At 41.0% G+C, this 20,623-nt stretch overlaps 1 protein-coding gene across 2 annotated transcripts in view; it reads left to right on the top strand.

Annotated features, from left to right (window-relative positions):
• The window catches only part of Ttc27 (tetratricopeptide repeat domain 27), a 134,360-nt gene that overhangs the window by 25,218 nt on the left and 88,519 nt on the right, over window positions 1–20,623 (top strand). For both annotated transcript variants that reach the window (XM_042696777.1, XM_042696778.1), the window contains exons 7-10: window positions 916–1,049; window positions 2,156–2,268; window positions 3,894–3,960; window positions 18,035–18,148. In XM_042696777.1, the coding sequence (XP_042552711.1) occupies window positions 916–1,049; window positions 2,156–2,268; window positions 3,894–3,960; window positions 18,035–18,148 (428 nt within the window). The remainder of the gene's footprint in view (window positions 1–915; window positions 1,050–2,155; window positions 2,269–3,893; window positions 3,961–18,034; window positions 18,149–20,623) is intronic.

A 20,623-nucleotide genomic window follows, 5' to 3' on the forward strand; every position in this document is an offset into this window, starting at 1 on the left:
TAGTTATATGTCTTATAACTTACAAGGTTAGACTCAGATACAATTCTTATATATTTTGGCCCTAGGATATTTTTTGGAAGACTTTAAAAAATGAATGACACCAAACTCAGAGTATTTAGATTTAATTGTTGGTAAATTTCTTAGCTAGTTTTTCTTACGTTTTTCTGCTTCAAGAGTGAAGAACTTAACAATACAAATATATTCACAAATAAAAAATGAGCATTGGTCATTACTGTTTTTCCACTCAGCTATAGACTACCATAAAAAAGTAAGCTATTTCAGTGGCTATCATACGCATGACCCATTTGAAAGGTTGATGTGTAACTTAGTACCAGACTCATCACAGGATAAAAAACAGACTTTTTTCCACTGGTCTTTGAAATCAAGGGTCTCTGTAGCTGACATTTTCCAGAAAGTAGATGTTGGAACTTCAGCTTCTCTTAGAAGTCGTCAGCACACAGCTATTCCACAGCACATTATTTCAGAGAGACATGTAGGAAAAAACCAGTTGTGTTATCTGAAGCTGGATAGAATGCTGCACTGTGGGATTTAGAACATGAAGACCTGACTTTAAGGGCCTGCTGTAATGTAGAGAGCTCTGTGACTCCATTAAGTGCCCTTGGCTTTTCTTCTGTTACCCAGAGCAATACTAGTACTTCTGTCTATTTCATTTAGTGAGTTATTATTTGAAGAAAGGAGTGGTCTGATGTGAAAAGAAGTGGGAAATTGAGTGGCTAAAGTCCTGGGTTTCAATCCTGGCACCGTAGCTTATTGGTTTTCTCATGTAATAAGTCATTTTATCATCACTGGCTTCCAGGTGTCTCTTAGGAGAAATGGAGAAACTTTGAAAGCATTTCTCTTCATATTGGTATTGTAATCTGATGGATAAGGTGGTGCATATAACTATTTTTTCAGGTGCACTGGGAAAAAGGACACGATTTCAGGAGAATTATGTGGCACAATTGATTCTGGATGTCAGACGAGAAGGAGATGCTCCTTCCCAGTGTGAATTCAGTCCAGCAGCCACCCCTCAGGAACACTTAACCAAGGTAGGTTGGGTTGTAAATGGTTTAATTCCGTTAACAGTTAAGTAACAATTTCAAGTGAGTGTCATAGAAACTGAATGGGTTGAGAAGCAGCTTCATTTTTCTATTCTTTTTTTCCTTTTCTTTTGCTTTCTCTCCTGGTTTGAACTCAGGACTTTCTGTTTGCTGGGCATGTATATTGAGCCATGCTTTCAGCCCCTCCTTTTCATTGCACCAGTGCTGAGAGGTGAACTTGGGGTCTGGGAACTGTCCCTGAGCTTTTTAGCTCAAAGCTAGCACTTTACCACTTGAGCTATTTATTTATTTTTGGCTTTTTTGGTGGTTAAGTAGAGATGAGAGTCTCGTGGACTTTCCCGCCTGGGCTGGCTTCAAACTATGACCCTCAAATCTCAAATTCCTGAGTAGCTAGTATTTCAGGTGTGAGCTAGCAGGGCTCAGCTTGTGTTAGTTGTTTCTGAGATACAGTCTTGCTTTCTGCCTGGTCCTATGTCTGGGCCAATAACCCCTTATTTTGATTGCCTGTTATAACACTTCTCTACCCACCTCTTTGTAGAGATGGGGAGTGGGTCTTAAACAATTTTTCTCTCAGACTGCTCTCAAACTACTATCATACCAGACTCAGCTTCCAAAGTAACTAGGATTATAGGCATGAGCCACTGGTACTTGGCCATTTTGTCCTTTCTTGCATGGATCTATTGTATTATTATGTGAAATTTTAGAATCAGCTTGTCAACTTGTTTACATTAGTGCCAGAGTACTTATAAATGTATCACAACTGGTCACATTATATTGTTGAGACACAGAGTTGGGGAGCTGACTCTTTGGATTACTGGCTTGAGGCCAAGTAGAGAGATCAGGGTTTGAATCCTGATACTACTATATACTTTGAATAGGATCAGTCAGCTGCTCTAAGTCCGTTTATTTTTTGTTCCCTCTTCTGCTTCTACAAGATGAATGGGTCTCTAATAAACATTTAGTCAGTGATAACCTGTTGATTGTGTGTATATATTATAGCAAGTTAAAGGTAAGTTAACATTATTTCCCTTAGGAAGCTTCTGAATGAATCAAACTTAATTTTGTTCTAAATATTTTCTTTTGTGTCCCACCAGAATCTGGAGCTCAATGATGATACTGTTCTGAATGAGATAAAGTTAGCGGACTGTGAGCAGTTTCAGGTCCCTGACCTATGTGCAGAAGAGCTAGCTGTCATCCTTGGAGTCTGGTAAAATAATTACTGGCTTTGCTGCTTTGAACATCTTGAATGTTGTCCTCTTGTGTTTGAAGAAATCTTTATTCAGAAAAGTCCAAAGAATTTTTAGGCAGCTGATTAAAAGGTTTGACATTAGGGATTTTTTTTTTTTTTTTTTTTTTGTGTCCGGTCATGGGGCCTGAACTCTGGGCCTGGGCACTGTCCCTTAGCTCTTCAGCTCAAGGCTAGCGCTCTACCACTTGAGCCACAGCGCCACTTCTGGCTTTTTTCTTTTTGCTTATGTGGTGCTGAGGAATCGAACCCAGGGCCTCTGGGATGCAGGGCAAGCGCTTTACCACTGAGCCACCTTCCCAGCCCCAAGATTAGGGATTTGTTGTATGTTGATATTCTTTCTGTTAAACTTTCTTTGGTTAGCCTCAACTGGGATTCCATTTATTTATTTATTTATTTTGGGTCCAGTCATGAGGCCTGAACTCTGGGCCTGGGCACTGTCCCTCAGCTCTTCAGCTCAAGGCTAGCGCTCTACCACTTGAGCCACAGCGCCACTTCTGGCTTTTTTCTTTTTGCTTATGTGGTGCTGAGGAATCGAACCCAGGGCCTCAGGCATGCAAGGCAAGCGCTTTAACCACTGAGCCACCTTCCCAGCCCCTGGGATTCCATTTTTTTTTTTGTTTGATGTCAGTACTGGATTTGAACTCAGGGAGTAGATATTGTTCCTTAGCTTTTCCGCTCAATGTTAGCATTCTACTAGCTCTACTTCTGTGTTTTTTGGTGATTAATTGGAGATAAGAGGGTCATAGACTTTTCTGCCTGGGCTAGCTGCAAACCATGATTCTCAGATCTCAGCCTTCGGAGTGGCATAGAAATAGTAAGCCATTAGCACCTGGCCATGAGATTAGATTCCTAATAAACTATAGAAGATAGGTGAGAGTGTTTATTTTGACTTCTGAAAATATTTACATTTCAAAGAATAGAATTTACTTAAAAAAATATAAAACTTTGTATTTTTGTATGGGGAGTGGGGCAGCTGTCCTGGGGCTTGAACTCTGGGCCTGGTGGGCGCTGTCCCTAAGCTCCTGTTACTCAAGACTAGCATTCTACCGCTTGAGCCACAGTGCCATGTCTAGCTTTTTCTGTGATTTAATTTGAAGATAAGAGTCTCACAGACTTTCCCAACTGGACTGGCTTCGAACTGAACCAAGATCCTTAAATCTCAGTGTCCTGAGTAAGATTACAGGCATGAGCCACTGGTGCCTGGCTTTTTTCTGCTTTTAAATAATTTGAACCTTAAAAACATAATTGTAAGTGATGGGTGAGTACAAAGTACTTCTGGTTTTCTTGTGGTTAATTGGAGATAAGAATCTCACAGACTTTCCTGTCTGGGAAGTCCTGGGCTGACTTTGAACTGTAGTCCTCAGATCTCATCCTCCTGAGTAGCTAGGATTACAGGTGTGAGCCACCAGCGCCTGGCAGCATTCCTTACTTTTTATACAAGCTTTGCCAAGCACATTTCTACATGTATGTATATAATGTAACATTATTTCTGCTAATATATAGAAAATTGTTCTATTTACTTTAAAATTTTTATTTCATTAGTTTTAACAGTAAGAATTAATTTACTTTTCTTTAAATCAAAGCACAAATTTCCAAAAGAACAATCCAGTTCATAAGCTAACTGAAGAGGAGCTGTTGGCTTTTACATCCGTGAGTAACGTCTTCCCTTTCCATTTCACTCTTTTTCCTTGTGACTAATTTGCCTCTGGTATATTCTTGTCTTTGATAGATCATGTTGAAACACTGACACTGGAATAAATTTCCGGGGGAGGAGGCGGGGGACCCTCTTCATTCTATTTTCCAAGCTGCCTCTTTCTAGGACAGACTTAAGCATGATTATCTCTCTTTGTACTTGCTTAGATTTGAAGACAATGACCAAATATCTCTCTGCCTGAATCTCCCTGCCTCATGTCCAGGTTTTCACTTTCAACACAGCCAGCGTAAACACTGTCCTTGCTCTCAAGGTTAAGAGTGGTAGACTAATTGAGCAACTATTATAAGCAAAATAATAAAATAGGGAGAGTCTGTGCATGGGGGTGAGGGAAGAAGAGGCAATAGAGGCTGCTTGTCAACTCTCAGCAGTGTCTGGAGACAAATGTGACTGAGAAGAGGCTGTGCGGTTTGAGAATTCAGGAGCACACAGCTTTTCTCTAGTGTAGAGCCTATGGATTATTTGGTCTCTTTACTGCAAAGAAAAAAGGAGGGAACGGAGGGTAAAAAAATGAAGGTGGCAGATAAAGACCACAGTTGGAGAGGAACAGCTATGAAGAGAAATAATGGCAGAACAGATGTATTCGGATTTAAGATGAAAGAAGGGTATTGAAGGACAGAAAAGAATTCCCAGAGGGAGAAGTCGGTCAGTATTTCTCCAGCGTAAGGCATCTTAATGGTCAGAAATTAGCTAGAGTTTTGATCTTCCTTTGTAATTTTTCAGATAGGGCAAAAGAAAAAAAAATTGATCTGGTGGAAAGAAAAGCTAGCTTATTTTACACTTTAGTAGAGAATTTTCAAATTACTCTTTCTTAAATACTCTCTTAGAACCGGATGTTGTTAATGGGCTGAGTTGGGTTTTAATCCACTTCTGATTCTTAGGAATCTGTAGTGTTCTTGTTTATTCCTCATGTGTGCCTGAGGGAACTTGGCAGGTGACATGGTAACATGGTTTTAATTTTGTTTATCCTTCAACTGTCTGTAACTATGTGCAGTAGATCATGCTTGTATCCTAGCACTTTGGAGATTAAAATCTGGAGGATGGCCGTTTGAGCCCAACTTGGGCAAAAAGTTTGCTAGACTTCTCAACCAATAAAATGGGGATGCTATAGCTTGTTTATCATCCCGTCATCCCAGCTATATAGGAATGAATAGAAAGATCCTGGTTGAGGGCATGAGCAAAAAGAAGATTGTGAGACTCCCATCTCAACCAAAGAAGCGGCTACAGGAAGTGTAAAATGGGATTGAGGTCCAGATGTTGGCCTGGGAAAAAAGTGAGACCTCAAAAATAATCAGTGTAAAAAAGGGCTGGAGTAGAGTACCAGCCTAACAAGGGTACTGCCAAAAAAAAAGTATTCTGTGATAGGTCTAGAGGCTGGTGTGCTGTTAGCCTTTAGGAATGCACTGGGGTACCTGGCCCCTAGTTGGTAGGAGAACATTCTTTGTTCCAAGCAGCCTGAATGGCTAAGAACTGTTTGGAACTAATGTTGATGTGGGAGAGAGCAGCATAGGGGACAGGGGCAGCATGCTACTCCTTGTTGCTCATATCTGTGTTTCTGCTCTGGTAGCAGCATGGTGGCCTCTGTCTGGGGTTGTGAACCTGAGTTGTCTTCTGTTGATAGAAGTGCAATAGGCATCTTGATAGCTTGCCAACAAGCCTTTGGATAGATGGAAGTCATAGGTTTTTGACATTTTGTAAATATTTATTCAATAAACAAAGGAACCGTTTTCTAGTTTTGATTTTGTTCAATTTTAATGAACTATCTTAAAGTTTACTAAAATACTAGTGAAAACTTTCCTAGAGAACTTTTTAAAAAAGTTTACATTAGGGGCTGGGAATGTGGGAGTGCTTGCCTCACTTGCTTGAAGCTCTGGGTTCGATTCCTCAGAACCATATACACAGAAAAAGCTGAATGTGGCGCTGTGGCTCAAGTGGTAGAGCACTAGCCTTGAGCAAAAGAAGCTCAGGTACAGTGCCCAGGCCCTGAGTTCAAGCCCCAGGACTGCCCCCCCCCCCAAAAAAAAATACTATATTGTTATTTTAGAGGTGATGTTACAGAAGGGTTACATTTACAAGAGTCAAGTAATAAGTATATTTCCTTTCGTATAGTGTTATCTGTTTCCTCATTCTCTCTCGTATCCTCTTTCCCATTTCCACCCATGAATTGTATAGTTCACTTTCATCAATGTTTAGAAAACTTTTTGCCAGTGGGTTTTTTGTTTTGTTTTGGTTTGTTTTTTTTCCATCTGTGTTTCCATGTTGGTACAGCATGTTGAACGGTACATGAGGTATGTTAGGAAAATGGTTTAATTCAGCAAAGCTAGACTCTTTTCCTAAGAGGAATAGCTTTACTTATGTAAGGCTGTCATTATTCTTAAGAAATTGTATCTGCATGGTTCAGGAAAACTGACTGAGTCATAGTAAAAATAACCCATATTGTTTTAGAGAAACATTTAAGTTATATAGGCTTGACAAGTTAAAATTAGCTGTGATATCTGTGTTATTCCCTTTCAGATGAGCCAAGTCAGTGACATTCAGTAATGTTTTTAATTTCCTCTCATTGTTGAAATGGGAACAATTTGGTTAATTCATACAGGTGTTTCAGTTTTCCTTGGCAAGAGTTTTGTTTAAGTGTGAGTTGACACTGGCAGTTTGCCTTCCGACTGTCTGCCTTAAGCCCTAAGGTCTCTACAAATGAAGGAAGGGAAAAGTCCTTTGGAAGTTTCACATTATATTACATATATTTTCTCTTTGTTATTGATTCCTCTTTCTTTATTTCTTTTTTTTCTTTTTTTTTGTTGGTTGTGGGTCTTGAACTCAGCACCTGGGTGCTATCCCTGAACTCTTTTGCTCAAGGCTAGCATTCTACCACTTGGAACCATAGCTCCACTTCCCTTTTTTTTTTTTGAATGGTTGGCTTCGAACTGTGATCTCAGCCTCCTGAGTCACTAGGATGACAGGTGTGAGCCACCAGCACCCCTCTCCTTTTTCCTTTTCTTTGCTTTCCTTTATTTTTTCTCTGTTGCCCAAGCTGGGCTCAAGTGCTCAAGTGGTCCTCCTGCCTCAGTATGCTTAGTGTTCACACTGCAAGCCCATACCACTATATATGGCTCTGCTATCTATCTATCTATCTATCTATCTATCTATCTATCTATCTATCTATCTATCTATCTATCTATCTGTCTGTCTGTCTATCATCTATCTATCTATCTATCTAGTCAGTTTTGGGGCTTGAACTCTGTGCCTGGGCACTGTCCCTGAGCTCTTCAGCTCAAAGAGAGTGCCCTACCACTTTGAGCCACTGTGTCAATTCCAGTTTTCTGGTGGTTAATTAGAGATAAGAGTCTCATGGACTTTCCTGCCTGGGCTGGCTTTGAACCGTGATCCTCAGATCTCAGCCTCCTGAGTAGCTAGGAATACTGGTGTGAGCCACTGACACCCGGCAACAAAGAATTATTTTATAGTAAAACCTATTAGGCAGACAGAACAGTCATAAATGTGAATGTGCCTAATAAAAGCTACATAATATATGAAGGAACAGTTGACAAAATTAAAGTGAAAATAGGTAATGTTGCCATCATACGTTAAGATTTTACACTGTGCTCCTTAGCAAGTGATGGAACAATTAGGCAAAAGCAGTGAGTAACTACATTACATCCCTATAACCACCATATCTGATTGACGTCTGTGGAATATATGCTCAGAATCCATGGGCTTTTGAAGTGCACATGATAGTAATCACCCGTGTCAGAAACAAACACAAAGTATTCAGCCTACCTAATGTATTTTGTGGAAAGAAGGTAGAACAAATACCCTAAAGAAAATTGCTTTATGTTCACATGTATTACAATTTTTACTGCTTTTCTGAGGTATAATTGGTGTAGTCTCCTTCAGATGTTTTTGGGAACCTGCATTCAAAAGAAGCCTACAGCTGGGTGTTGGTGGCTGAGATCTGAGGATCACAGTTCAAAGCGAGCCCCCTAGGAAAATCTGTGAGACTCTAATCTCCAATAAACCACTAGAAAAACTGGAAGTGGCACTGTGACTCAAGCGGTAGAGCGCTTGCTTTGAGCTGAAGAGTGCAGGGACAGTGCCCAAGCCCCTAGTTCAAGCCCCACGACCGACCCCCCCCCCCCAAAAAAAAAAAAAGCCTACATTCAAGTGGAAGACTATTCTGGCTAGAGCTATGTTTGATCTCATCTTTTTTTAAAAAATGAAATTTTTTTTTTTTTTTTTGGGTCCTGTCGTGGGGCCTGAACTCTGGGCCTGGGCGCTGTCCCTCAGCTCTTCAGCTCAAGGCTAGCACTCTACCACTTGAGCCACAGCACCACTTCCAGCTTTTTTCTTTTTGCTTATGTGGTGCTGAGAAATCGAACCCAGGGCCTCAGGCATGCAAGGCAAGCCCTCTACCACTGAGCCACCTTCCCAGCCCATGAAATGTTTTTTAAATTGCTTTTATAAAGGTGATATACAGAGGGGTTACAATTTCTTAAGTCAGGTAATGAATACATTTCTTTTGGGACAATTGTCACCCCTTCCTTAGCTCTATCCCAGTTTTTCCCTCTTGTCCCCACCCACAAGTTGTATGTATAGTTCATTTTCCATATAGTATCTAGTGAGTACCATTGCTGCATTTGTTCACCCTTTGTCTTCCATTTCTCTGCTCCACCCCCCAGTGACAGATAAACAGACAAGATAAAAAAAAAAGAAAAACAAAACATTGTTTCCATTTCCTGGAATGACCTCATCATTTAATATAGGCTATTGATGCTGAAAAGATTTTGAATTAAATTCTTTTTCCATTAGTAAGTCAATAATAAATAAGAATCAATAAACAGAAAGATAGCTAATATGGATATAAAAGGTTTAAAGAAAAAGCCCTCTGTTAAGACAAGCTACATAAGCTGTATGAGCTAAGCACATCATTGCTTCATAGCTAGATAGTTGTTTTATTTTTTTGATACTAGGACTAGGGCTCGAACTCATTGCCTAGGTGCTGTCCCTGAGCTTTTTTGTTCAAAGATGGCACTTTACCACTTGAGCCACAGCTCTACTTCTGGCTTTTTTGATGGTTAATTAGAGATAAGAGTCTCAGTCTCTTAGACTTCCTACCCAGGCTGGCTTTAAACCTTGCTCTTCAGACTTCAGCCCACTGAGTAACTAGGATGACAGATGTGCCCTGGTTAGGTTGTCATCAGTATTTTGGGTTGAAGATATAAGCAGGGTCTCTGGGTCATTCTCACATGGTCATCATTGAATTGTCAGTCTGTTTGTGTCACTTTTTAGGTTTCAACCTTGTGTCTTGCCTTAGAACTCCAATCTCTCCTATGTCAGATATTTTCAGAGACCTCCCTTCTTTGGGCCAGTTCCTTTCTTTTGGGGTTATTGAATTATATTGTCTTTATTTTATTTTATTTTGTCAGTCATGGGGCCTGAATTCTGGACCTAGGTGCTGTCCCTCAGCTCTTCAGCTCAAGGCTAGCACACTACCACTTGAGCCACAGTGCCACTTCTGGCTTTTTCTGCTTATGTGATGCTGAGGAATCGAATCCAGGGCCTCATGCATGCAAGGCAAGCATTCTACCACTGAGCCACCTTCCCAGCCCCTATATTGTCTTTAGTAGCATAGAAACCTGGGAGAAGCCAAGTAATCTTAAAGACATAGAGTAAACAAAAGGAAGGGGGTGATAGACCAGATATCACTTTGGGTAATTTTTGACAAACTTAGTCTCAGAGACTGACCTGTTGTGAAAACAAATAAACCTTGGAAGTACACAAGCATTAAAACATTGCTAGTCTTACAAAAGGCAGAGGTGTCTCACTTGAGTTAAACCATATGCAATGAAAGTCAGGGCCAGAAGTGAGAGGTGGGGAGCTGAAGTTTGGGTAGCAAGTTCAGCCCTTTCAGAGCTGTCTACCGAACTAAGGCTTCAGACAAGTCTGTCTGGCCTCTGGGAGCAGAATCCAGTCATCCATCTCCAGACCAAAAGCCTTTCTAGACCAAATGAAAATTGTGCAGTGAGTTCACAGATAAAGGTGAATAATCAGAAAGGCAACCTCCTATGATTTAAACAAACAAACAAATAAACAAACCATGCTTGTAACCTGTGTGATATTTCCACACATTCACAGCAGGCACTTTGAACACATTCTCTCCCTCAACCACACTCTCATTCTTCCCCCATGACTTAAAGACAAAAGAAAGAGCAAACATTTGATTGCAGGACTGCACAAGTTGCAGTTTTCTACATCAGAAAGCAGAACAGCTGTATAGGGAATGTTGGAAGAAATACAGGGTGCAATTACAAAGATAGACTAACAATTTTTGTTGTCCAACTTATTAGGAAAGGAAAGTATCTTCCTGAAATAACTTGAAAATAAAAAAAAGTAGATTTGAAGGATAATGACTCCACATTTAGCTACATCGGAGTGATTTCGTGTGACATGAAGAAGTGTGTATGACAAGTGTTCCAGAAATTTTATTCTGAGATGTGTATCTAAGTGAAACTCTTGCATCTGTGTCAGTGAACATGTTTAAGAATGTTTAATAATCATACGTTGTTTATAAAGACAAGAATTTGGAAATGAACCTTATTGACAGGAACAAAGATGAGTAAGCTGTGACTTCCCATCATGGTAATGAAATATACACTGGAAAAATGAAACTAGGTCAACTGGAGCTGTAAGTACCAGTGCAGAATTTATTAAGATCGTTTACCTGTTATTTGATCTCTTACACCATTTTAAAAAATAGACAATGCTGCTTTCATTGTGAACATTTTAAAGGTAATCTCAGTGTCATTCATTCATCAAGTCCGTAAGTGGAGTCAGTAATGGTTGGGAGCATTCATGGAATGAAAAAGAAACAACCAAGAAAGAAGCCCTTAGTGGGATTTACACACCCCTCCTCCCCCCTCCTACCCCATGAAATATATAGGACTTAAAGCAAAGATAGTTGACATGTTTGATATTAGGAGTTTTGTGCAAACTCATGGCGTTGTGCTTCCAGTGTTGACCATCATTGAATGAACACTCTTAGCACTTCTGCCTCTATGGATTCACTGTGGATCTGTGGTGGTGGTGTTATGAATTAATGGTGTTAAAGGGTGAAAATAGTCTAAGTTTTAAATAGTTCTGCTTTCATATTGTGTGAAAGGCAAACCTGTCACTGCCCAGAGCTGGCACATCCAGAATGCTGAAGCTCTTTCTCCTTTGAGACAGTAAAATGACCGACAAATTGGCCTCTGTTTCCCAGGTTTTCTAGGAAAAAATTTGCGCAGCAGAGAAAATAGCTTTAAAGGTATTTTAATAGCAGGAGATTCAAGCTAGCCTTCTACTGGATATTATGGCAAAAGTAAAGGTATAAGACATGAGACTTGCCTTTGTGGAATTTTTAATTTAGCTCAGATCAGATAAATTCATAAGTGTAATTACCAATACCAGGTAGTTTGAACCGAGAATTGATAGCACAGATAAATAAATCCCCTCATTGCTAAGAAAGGAAGAAATTATTTAGGACCAAGCTGTCAAAGAAGCCTTTGTTGTTTAGGAGAGGCTTTGATGCAGGCCTTGAAAGATAGATGAGTTTTGATGGAGCCATACAGTAGAAGCAGAGGCACGGGGATGGTTGAGCAAAGATTTGTTTAGGGCAGGAGTGAACCTTAGGGACATGAGGGTTGGGACAGGTTGTTTTTTTTTTTTTTACCAATCCTGGGGCTTGAACTCTGGGCCTGGTACTGTCCCTGAGCATCTTTTACTCAAGGTTAGCCCTCTACCACTTGAGCCACAGTCCACTTCTGGCTTTTTCTGTAATCAATGAGAGAGAAGAGTCTCACAGGAGGAGGCAACAATGCTTGATAGGATATGTACTCATTACCTTGCTCATGTAACTGTAACCCCTCTGTACAGTATTTTTACCATAAAAAATGTACAAAAAAAAAGAGTCTCACAAACTTTACTGCTTGGGATGGCTTTGAACCTTGATCCTCAGATCTTGGCTTTCTTTGTAGTGGGGATTACAGGTGTGAGCCATCTCACCCAGCTTGGAACAGATTTTAAATGTCTGTATGACAAGAATTGAGCCCACCATTGTACAGCTCCTGAGAAAACTGTAGGATTAAATAATAATTTACAGGATTAAACTTGGATTTTAAACTTGATGTTTAAACTTACTGATTTTAAAAAGTGAGCATTCTTTTAAAATCAATTAAAAAGATGGAATAATACTACTTTTCATAGCATTTTTTTTATTCCTTGCTTTGTAAAATCAGCCTGACTTGGGTGGGCTTTAGTGTTGCCCACAGGAAGAGTTTTGAGGTGGTGCTGACTGACATGTGGGAAGAGCAGATCTCTGAAAGCTGCTTTGTGTTGAAAGAGTGGACTGCTTGTCTGTATACAAAGCATACTAGCGACCTTGAAATGAGGAGAAGTTGTACTTCATATAGTAGAAGATATTAGCTGAATACAACAATAAATGTATATATGTGTGTGTACATATAAAGAGCTAGTTATATAAATGTAACTTTAGATGCATTTTAGAGTAGGATTACTAACAACTTAATTTCAAGCAGTGGGCCAAGTTTGCTTAGATGCTAGCATTTGTATACACAGTAGCTCAGTGGCATGTCTTAAAACAGTTAGCTTCCCTAAGACCACTGAACAGCATCTTCCCTTTCTTCTGTCTCCCTGAACCTTCTTTTTTTGCCGGTCAGAGGGCTTGAACACTGGGTCTGAGCGCTGTTACTCAGCTCTTCACCTCAAGGCTAGTTCTCTACCACTTGAGCCACAGTGCCACTTTCTGTTTTCTGAGTGTTTTATTGGCGATAAGAGTCTCATGGACTTTCCTGCCTGGGCTGGCTTTGAACCATGATCCTCAGATCTCAGCCTCCAGAGTAGCTAGGATTACAGGAGTGAGCCACCAGTGCCCGGCTTTCCTGACTCTTTGCCTTATTAACAGCTGGTGAAGTGGATGGCTTTTTAATTTATAAATATGCTATAAATAGGAGCTCAGCGGTAAAGGGCTTGCCTGTATGCTGAGTGTTCTAGATTTTAGTCCCTAGTACTACAAAAACAAATCCCAAAACAAAACAAACAGAAAACTACAACCCAAAACAGAAAACAATGTAACTGTAAATAAAGAGCATCACCAGAGTTTATTTCTATATTCACAATGATGAAAAATACTAAAAGCATCTTAAATTATGGAATTTGCTGCTGGACAAGTGAAATAGAATTAAAATAGATTTTATAGCCTAACACAACCTGGGAGACCACCAGATCAAATACCATTGTCACATAGATGAGAAAAGTTAGGACACAGTGGTAAGCATCTTTCCTGAGGGAGCTGATTGGTAGAGGGGCCTGAAGGCTATCCAGTTCTTTTTTGTTTTTTCCTGAAGTTTTGTTTTGTTTTGTTTTTTGGTTCCAGTCGTGGGGCCTGAACTCTGGGCCTGGGCGCTGTCCCTCAGCTCTTCAGCTCAAGGCTAGCGCTCTACCACTTGAGCCACAGCGCCACTTCTGGCTTTTTTTTTTTTCCTGCTATGTGCTGTTGAGGAATCGAACCCAGGGGCCTCATGCATGCAAGGCAAGCGCTCTACCACTGAGCTACCTTCCCAGCCCACTTTTTTTTTTTTTTGCTGGTCATGGGACTTGAACTCTGGGCCTAGGTCCTTAGTTCTTCAGCTCAAGACTAGTGCTTTACCACTTGAGCCACAGCACCATTTCCGGTTTTCTGATGGTATATTGGAGATAAGAGTCTTACGGACTTTCCTGCCTGGGCTGACTTTGAATTGTGATCCTCAGATCTCAGTCTCCTGAGTAGCTAGGATTACAGGCGTGAGCCACTGGCACCAGGTAGTCTCTAGGACTTTTAGGCTAAGTCTGGCCTCATACTGTGATCATATGATCTCTGCCTTCAAGTATCTAGCATTACAGGCTTGAGCCATCATCCATCTCAGTTATTTTTTCACTATGGTTTCCCACTTTGCCACATACGTTGTATGTTACAATTTAGGAGTGACTTCTTTTAAAAAGTTGTAAGGTCTTTGAGTTTGGGAGCACATGTGAAAGAAAAAAAATTTAAAGTACAGTTTAGGTTTCTTCCACACAAAAGCATATTTATCTATCTATCTATCTGTCTGTCTGTCTGTCTGTCTATTTAAAGTACACTTTAGGTTTCTTCCACACAAAAGCATATCTATCTATCTATCTATCTATCTATCTATCTATCTGTCTGTCTGTCTGTCTGTCTGTCTGTCCGTCTGTCTATCTGCCATAAGCCAGGCACTGGTGGCTCACACCAGTAATCCTAGCTACTCAGGAGGCAGAGATCTGAGTATCATGGTTCAAAGCCATCCTGCGCTGGAAAGTCTGTGAGATTCTTATCTCCAATAAATCTAGAAAACAGGAAGTGGTGCTGTGGCTCAAGCTGTAGAATGCTCTCCTTGAACTGAAGAGCACAGGGACAGTGCCCAGGCCCAGAGTTCAAAGCCCCACCACCGACACACACACACACACACACACACACACACACACACACACGCACACACATGTAGTGTGTGTGCGTGTGTGCGTGTGTGTGTGCCATAGATTGCCTGGAAAATAATAATGAAAGTATTGTTTCATGATAGCCACTTATCATTTGCGAATTATATCCTTGAAGAGTATATTATAGGGAACGAATGGAAAATGATCTGGTGACATTTACTTTCAGCACTCTGCCCCTGAGCCACACTCCCAGCCCCTATAATCTGGCCATTATTACAAGTACCATCACTGGGAGTTACACCTTTGTACAGACACCTCTGTTAAAAGACCAAGTCCTACTCTCTGCCCTTTGTTCTCTCTTCCTGTGTCCCTGCAATGTCCCAGGCAGTCTGTAGGGCCAAGCAGAACTAAATACCTGGGGGTCTGCTCTGTAGGAGCAAACCTGGAGGCAGTGATGTGTGGGGATGGGATCATGTAGGTGTGCTGATGGTGTTGGGGATAGAGAAGGCCCTCTGCAATGGGACTTTCAAGCTGAGACCAGGAGCTGATACTGAGGTAACTGTGTGGATAGTCAGGTAATCACTTCTCTGTTCTAAATTGACTGGGGTTAAAAGCAGTGATACCCAGTTGGCTGTAAACTCTGAATCACTGTCTCTGAGTTCTTTAGCTCAAGGCTAGCATTCCACCACTTTCAGCCACAGCTCCACTTCCAGTTTTCTGGTAGTTAATTGGAGATAAGAATCTCATGGACTTTCCTGCCTGGACTAGCTTTGAATTGCCATCCTGAGATCTTAACCTCCTGAGCAGCTAGGATTACAGGCATAAGCCACTGATGCCCACCACTTCTGACTTTTTGCTGGCTAATTGAAGGTAAGAGTTGGATTTGCCTTCTCAGACTGGATTTGAACCTTGATCCTCAGATCTCAGCCTTCTGAGTAGTTATGATTACATGTGGGAGCCTATTTCATCATTTATATCTTTGTTGTGCCTTATGTAACTTGATCTTGGTAAATGTTTTCTTTTTACAGGATTATGTTAATGGATAAGGTTACACATTAATCTCTCTTGAAAACTATATTGCAAGGAGATGAAATATTACAATTACCAAGTTGATTTAGGAGAGTGAGATCATTTGCTAAGACATTGCATTAGAGTGTCAGCCATGTGATGCAGGGACCTTGTCTGCTCTGCTTGCTTTTCTGTCATTAGGGCCTAGTGCCTGCTGCCTTGTCCAGAGTAAGCACTCAAGTGAATGAATGGATGAAGTGCATTCTTTTGATTTTACATTTTCTTTGCTTACTCCTCTTCTCCCACTGTTTCCAAGGTTCTTTCCCTGATCTTCTTTTGCTAGTCTATCTTCTAATTTTTTTCTTGGTTTTATCATCTGTTTCTGCAATGTAATCATGTATTATTTTTTTTTTTTCATTTAAATGGGGACAATTTCATTTGGGAAAAAAGTTGCAGAATAATATAAAGATGTTCAGGAGACCAAATGTTAGCACCAGCTTTTTCTGTTACTGAAGGTGTGACCTTGAACAAATACTCTAACCTTTTGGTACTGCAACTCTGAGTTGTGAGAAAATTGTGTAGAATTGGATTAGAAATTCAACTGCTTGGCCTGGGAAGGTGGCTCAGTGGTAGAGCGCTTGCCTTGCATGCCTGAGGCCCTGGGTTCGATTCCTCAGCACCACATAAGCAAAAAGAAAAAAGCCGGAAGTGGTGCTGTGGCTCAAGTGGTAGCGCGCTAGCCTTGAGCTGAAGAGCTGAGGGACAGCGCCCAGGCCCAGAGTTCAGGCCCCATGACCGGACCCAAAAAAAAAAAAGAAATTCAACTGCTTGGAGTGGCTAGTAAGGTAACACAAATGAGGGAGTAGACTGGGCTTCTTACTGAAAGAAGTTGTAGAGACTTTGATATAGCTGGTGCTCCATTGCAGGACTTCTTGCTAGCCTTAATGAGAATGTGGAGTTACTATTAAATTTAACTAAATCAAAGTTTTGTGTTATTTTAGTTTACTAGTTCTTTTTCTTTTCTTTTTTCTTCTTCTTTTTTTTTTTTTCCTGATCCTGGAGCTTGATTGAGCACTGTCCCTAACCTCCTTTTGCTCAAGGCTAGTCCTCTACTACTTGAGCCTGCTTTTTCTGTAATTAATTGAAGACTCTCATGGACTTTCCTGCCCAGACTGGCTTTGAACCCTGATCCTCAGATCCCAGCCTTCTTAGTATTTGAGAATTGAGCCACCAACACCAACAGTGCCTGACTTTACTAGTTCTTAAAACTGACTGCATTTGCTGGACACCAGTAGCTCAAGCCTGTAATCCTGTTTACTCAGGAGGGTGAGATCTGAGGATTGAGGTTCAAAGCAAGCCTGGGCAGGAACGTCCATGAGACTCTGATCTCCAGCAAACCACCAGAAAACCGGAAGTGGCGCTGTGGCTCACGGGGTAGAGAACTAGTCTTGAGCTGAAGAGCTCAGGGCCAGCACAGTGCCTAGGGCCAGAGTTCAAGACCCACGACCCAAGACCAACAAAAAACAAACAAAAAACTGACTACATTTGAAAATCACCTGGGGGAGTATTTTTAAAAGCATTAATGCTTAGATCATGCTTTGGAGATCTGGTTACTTTTAACATGCCAGAAGCTTCTCTGCTGCTTCTAAGGAGCAGCTACGTGTTGAACAATTGATTGATCCTGCGATGTTTTCCACACCTGGGTTTTAGAGGCAAGCTTGTTTAGCAACAGACAACAGGATGGCAACAACTTTCAGCCAGAGAACTCTTGTTGCAGTGATCTTTAATGGACATTATTTCTGGAGTGGCCACTCAGGGACTTGTGTGCATTTTTCCAAGTAGTTCTTGTTGATCGCATTCTGGTCCATCTGAAACTTGCACTCTATTTCCACTATTTGTGGTCATATTTGATTTATTTCCACTACTTGTGGTCAGAGCGCATACTTGCCATGCTCTCTGATGGATGGCTTTCTCTGGGGTTACCTTTACAGTGTGTGTATATTCAGTTCTATTGTAGGTTAGTCTTTTTCCAGAGGCCCCTTCAGGAAAGCATTTTATCTAAAATCAGAGACTCCCTGCTCTTACCAGTCGCCAGAAGGCAATCTCATATGTTTTGAAATGATACACTCTAATGAAAATTGAACGAAGACCTTTTGTCTTTGCTGGCTTAAGTGGTCAAATTTGAAGCCAGACTTTGGTGGCTCATGCTTGTAATCCTAACTACTCAGGATGCTGAGATCTGAGGATCTTGGTTCCAAGCCAGCTTCGGCAGGAAAGTCCACGTGACTTACCTCCAGTCAAACCACTCAGAAAAAGCCAGAAGTGGCTCTGTGGCTTAAATGGTAGAGCAGTAACAGTGCCCAGGACAGTGCCCAGGCTCTTGAGTTCAAGCCCCAGGACTGGCAAAGAAGAAAAAAAGTCAAGTTTGAATTTAGCTCCCCTGAGATATTTGAAATAATTTTATCCAATTCACAGTGGGTTCACTAACTTAGCCCTTTTATGTCCCCCTCATTCCATCAGTGTTTGCTTTCACAACCAAAGTTCTGGGCCATTCAGACATCAGCCTTGATCCTCCGGACAAAACTCGAGAGAGGAAGCACACGTCGAGTGGAGCGGGCAATGAGGCAGACACAGGTAGGACTTGGTGTGCTTTGTTTCTCTCATCTCTGTATGTGCAGAGAGAAAGGATGAGGTGGCTTATGCTTTACTATGTATATTTTGCTGTTATTTAGAATTTGACTTGGCTCCAGAGTGAGCTTTGTTGCTCTGACCCACTATTTGACCTGTGTTCCTCATCTGTATACTTGTGAAACAGTAATAATAGTAGCACTTACAGGTTTACGGAAAGACTTAGAATAGACAGTATAAATAAGTATTCATTTTAAAAGATCTGTAGTCCCACAGGTATTTAAGGGAGTAAAATTCATCCTAATACAAAAATTCTCACCGATGAACTAACCACATGTAAAATTAATACACATTCATGCATCATTTTCTATTTAGTTGTAATGTTTATTTTTGTCCAATCAGCAAATTGCTTGTGGTCCTTTTTATTCATATTCATTGTCTGATAACTACCCATGATACATGTTTACTAAACCAAGAAAAATAGGAAGTCTTGCAAAAGATGTAGGATTTCATAGTTTATTTTCTTACTGTGCTAGACACTGACAAGTCCAGGATCAAGGCATTGGCCCCTGGTGAGGGTCTTTTTCTCGTAGATGGTGCTGTCTAGTTGTTGATAATTGGCAGAGGAGAGTGAACCCATTCTCTCAAGCCCCTAAATAAGAATCCCTTTTTCTTTTTTTTTTTTTTTGCCAATCCTGGAGCTTGAACTCTGGGCCTGGGCACTGTACCTGAACTTCTTTTGCCTAAGGCTAACACTCTACCACTTGAGCCACAGCATCCTTTCTGGCCTTTTCTGTTTATGTGTTACAGAGGACTTGATCTCAAGGATTCATGCATGCTAGGCAAGCACTACCACTAAGTCACATTCCTGACCTTAATAAGGATCTTAATTCCCATTCATGAGAACTGTGTTCTGTGGCTTAATCATCTCCAAAAGCCCACTGCACAGTTCTTTCACATTGGCCATTAAATTTCATATGAATTTTGGGAAGAGCTTTCAGACTATAACCGTCAATGGAAATAATAGCCACTCAGGCCCTTCTACTTGTTCTGGTTAACTTAGGAATTCCTAGATCGTGAAGGTGATAAGGTCCTTGATCAAAGGAATGAGGCTGATATAAAGCAAAAGTCAAGCAAAGCTTTATTTTGGACTAAGCATCAAGAATCAAACTGACTGGTCAGGGCTGTCTCTATGGAGAGAGCGACCCCGCCTAATCTCACAGGCTAATTTTTATAGAGCAAAACTGCAAACCACAAACTAACTGTAAACATGTAGCAGTTATGAGCTAATTTTACTCTTACTGGTTAAAGCAGAAGGGTTACATGTGTGTTTTTTTACTGATTGGACCCCTTCACCTGAACCTGACTCTAGTCTTTGTTTTTCTGGGCTCTGTCACTGAGGCAAGCAAGCAAAGTTTTTTGCTTCCTTCACAGACAGGGTCAGCTTGCCTTTACTGCTCGAACAATAGGTGTGGGCAAGGTCAGCTCATACTTATACTTTACAAACCAAATGGCTGCCTAGATAGAAAATGGAGTTACTTTGGCTAATGTGGGCCTAACAAAGGTATGTTTTACTTCTATATTATCTGTGATACTGGAGCAGTAGTGGTGACTGGTCCTCTTTAAGCCTCACAAACACAAGGTGTGGTTATCAACTGTGAGTGCTTTTGCAGGAAAAGAATTACAGAGAGTAGGGAGATAGTAAGGAATGATTTCTTAGTAATGTGAAAGTATGCTTGAAAGGCTGGTAGTTCATAAAGTACTGACTACCTCGAAGTTGTTGGGGTTTCTGGATTTTATTATCCTAATTAGGCACCAATTGGGACCTTGTGTGTGTGTGTAAGTGTGTGTGTGTGTGTGTGTAAGTGTGTATGAGTTCTGAGGCTGAGCTCAGGGCCTGGGCACCATCCCTGGGCTTTTTTCACTCAAGGATGACACTCCTATTCTTCTACTTCTGGCTTTTTTGGGTAGTTTAATGGAGATAAGAGTCTCACAGACTTTCCTGTTCCCACTGGTTTCGAGCCATGATCCTCAGGTCTTAGCCTCCTGAGTAGCTAGGATCACAGGTGTGGATCCCTGGCAGCTGGTGGGATCTTCTTTTTGTGGCCCTCCCCAAATGGCATGATGACTGCCCAGGTGTGGGAATCTATATGCCTTTACTTTGGGGAAGGTGAAGGTAGGCCTGTATGTTTGATCCTTTTTTCTATTCCCCATCTAGCAGTAGAAGTCATTACATCTCTTGAGGCACATGCTTGGCCTTGATATGGGAAGTACTCTCCCTAAGGAGGATGTAAGGGCCATTATCTTAAGGTCCAGGGTGAGGGATCATCTGGGGATTATGATTCTACTTCTGTGGAGGGGAAATAGATTCTTGTAGCTAGGGACATTTCCTCATTTTTGCCTAGTCTACTTCTCTGCCTACTTCAGACTATTGGAAACTGGGCTAGAAAGGCCATTCATATTACATTCTGGAAAGAATTG

Source organism: Dipodomys spectabilis, unplaced genomic scaffold (genome assembly GCF_019054845.1).
Source record: "Dipodomys spectabilis isolate Male_0828 unplaced genomic scaffold, ASM1905484v1 ptg000210l, whole genome shotgun sequence".
Classification (NCBI taxonomy): Eukaryota; Metazoa; Chordata; class Mammalia; order Rodentia; family Heteromyidae; genus Dipodomys; species Dipodomys spectabilis.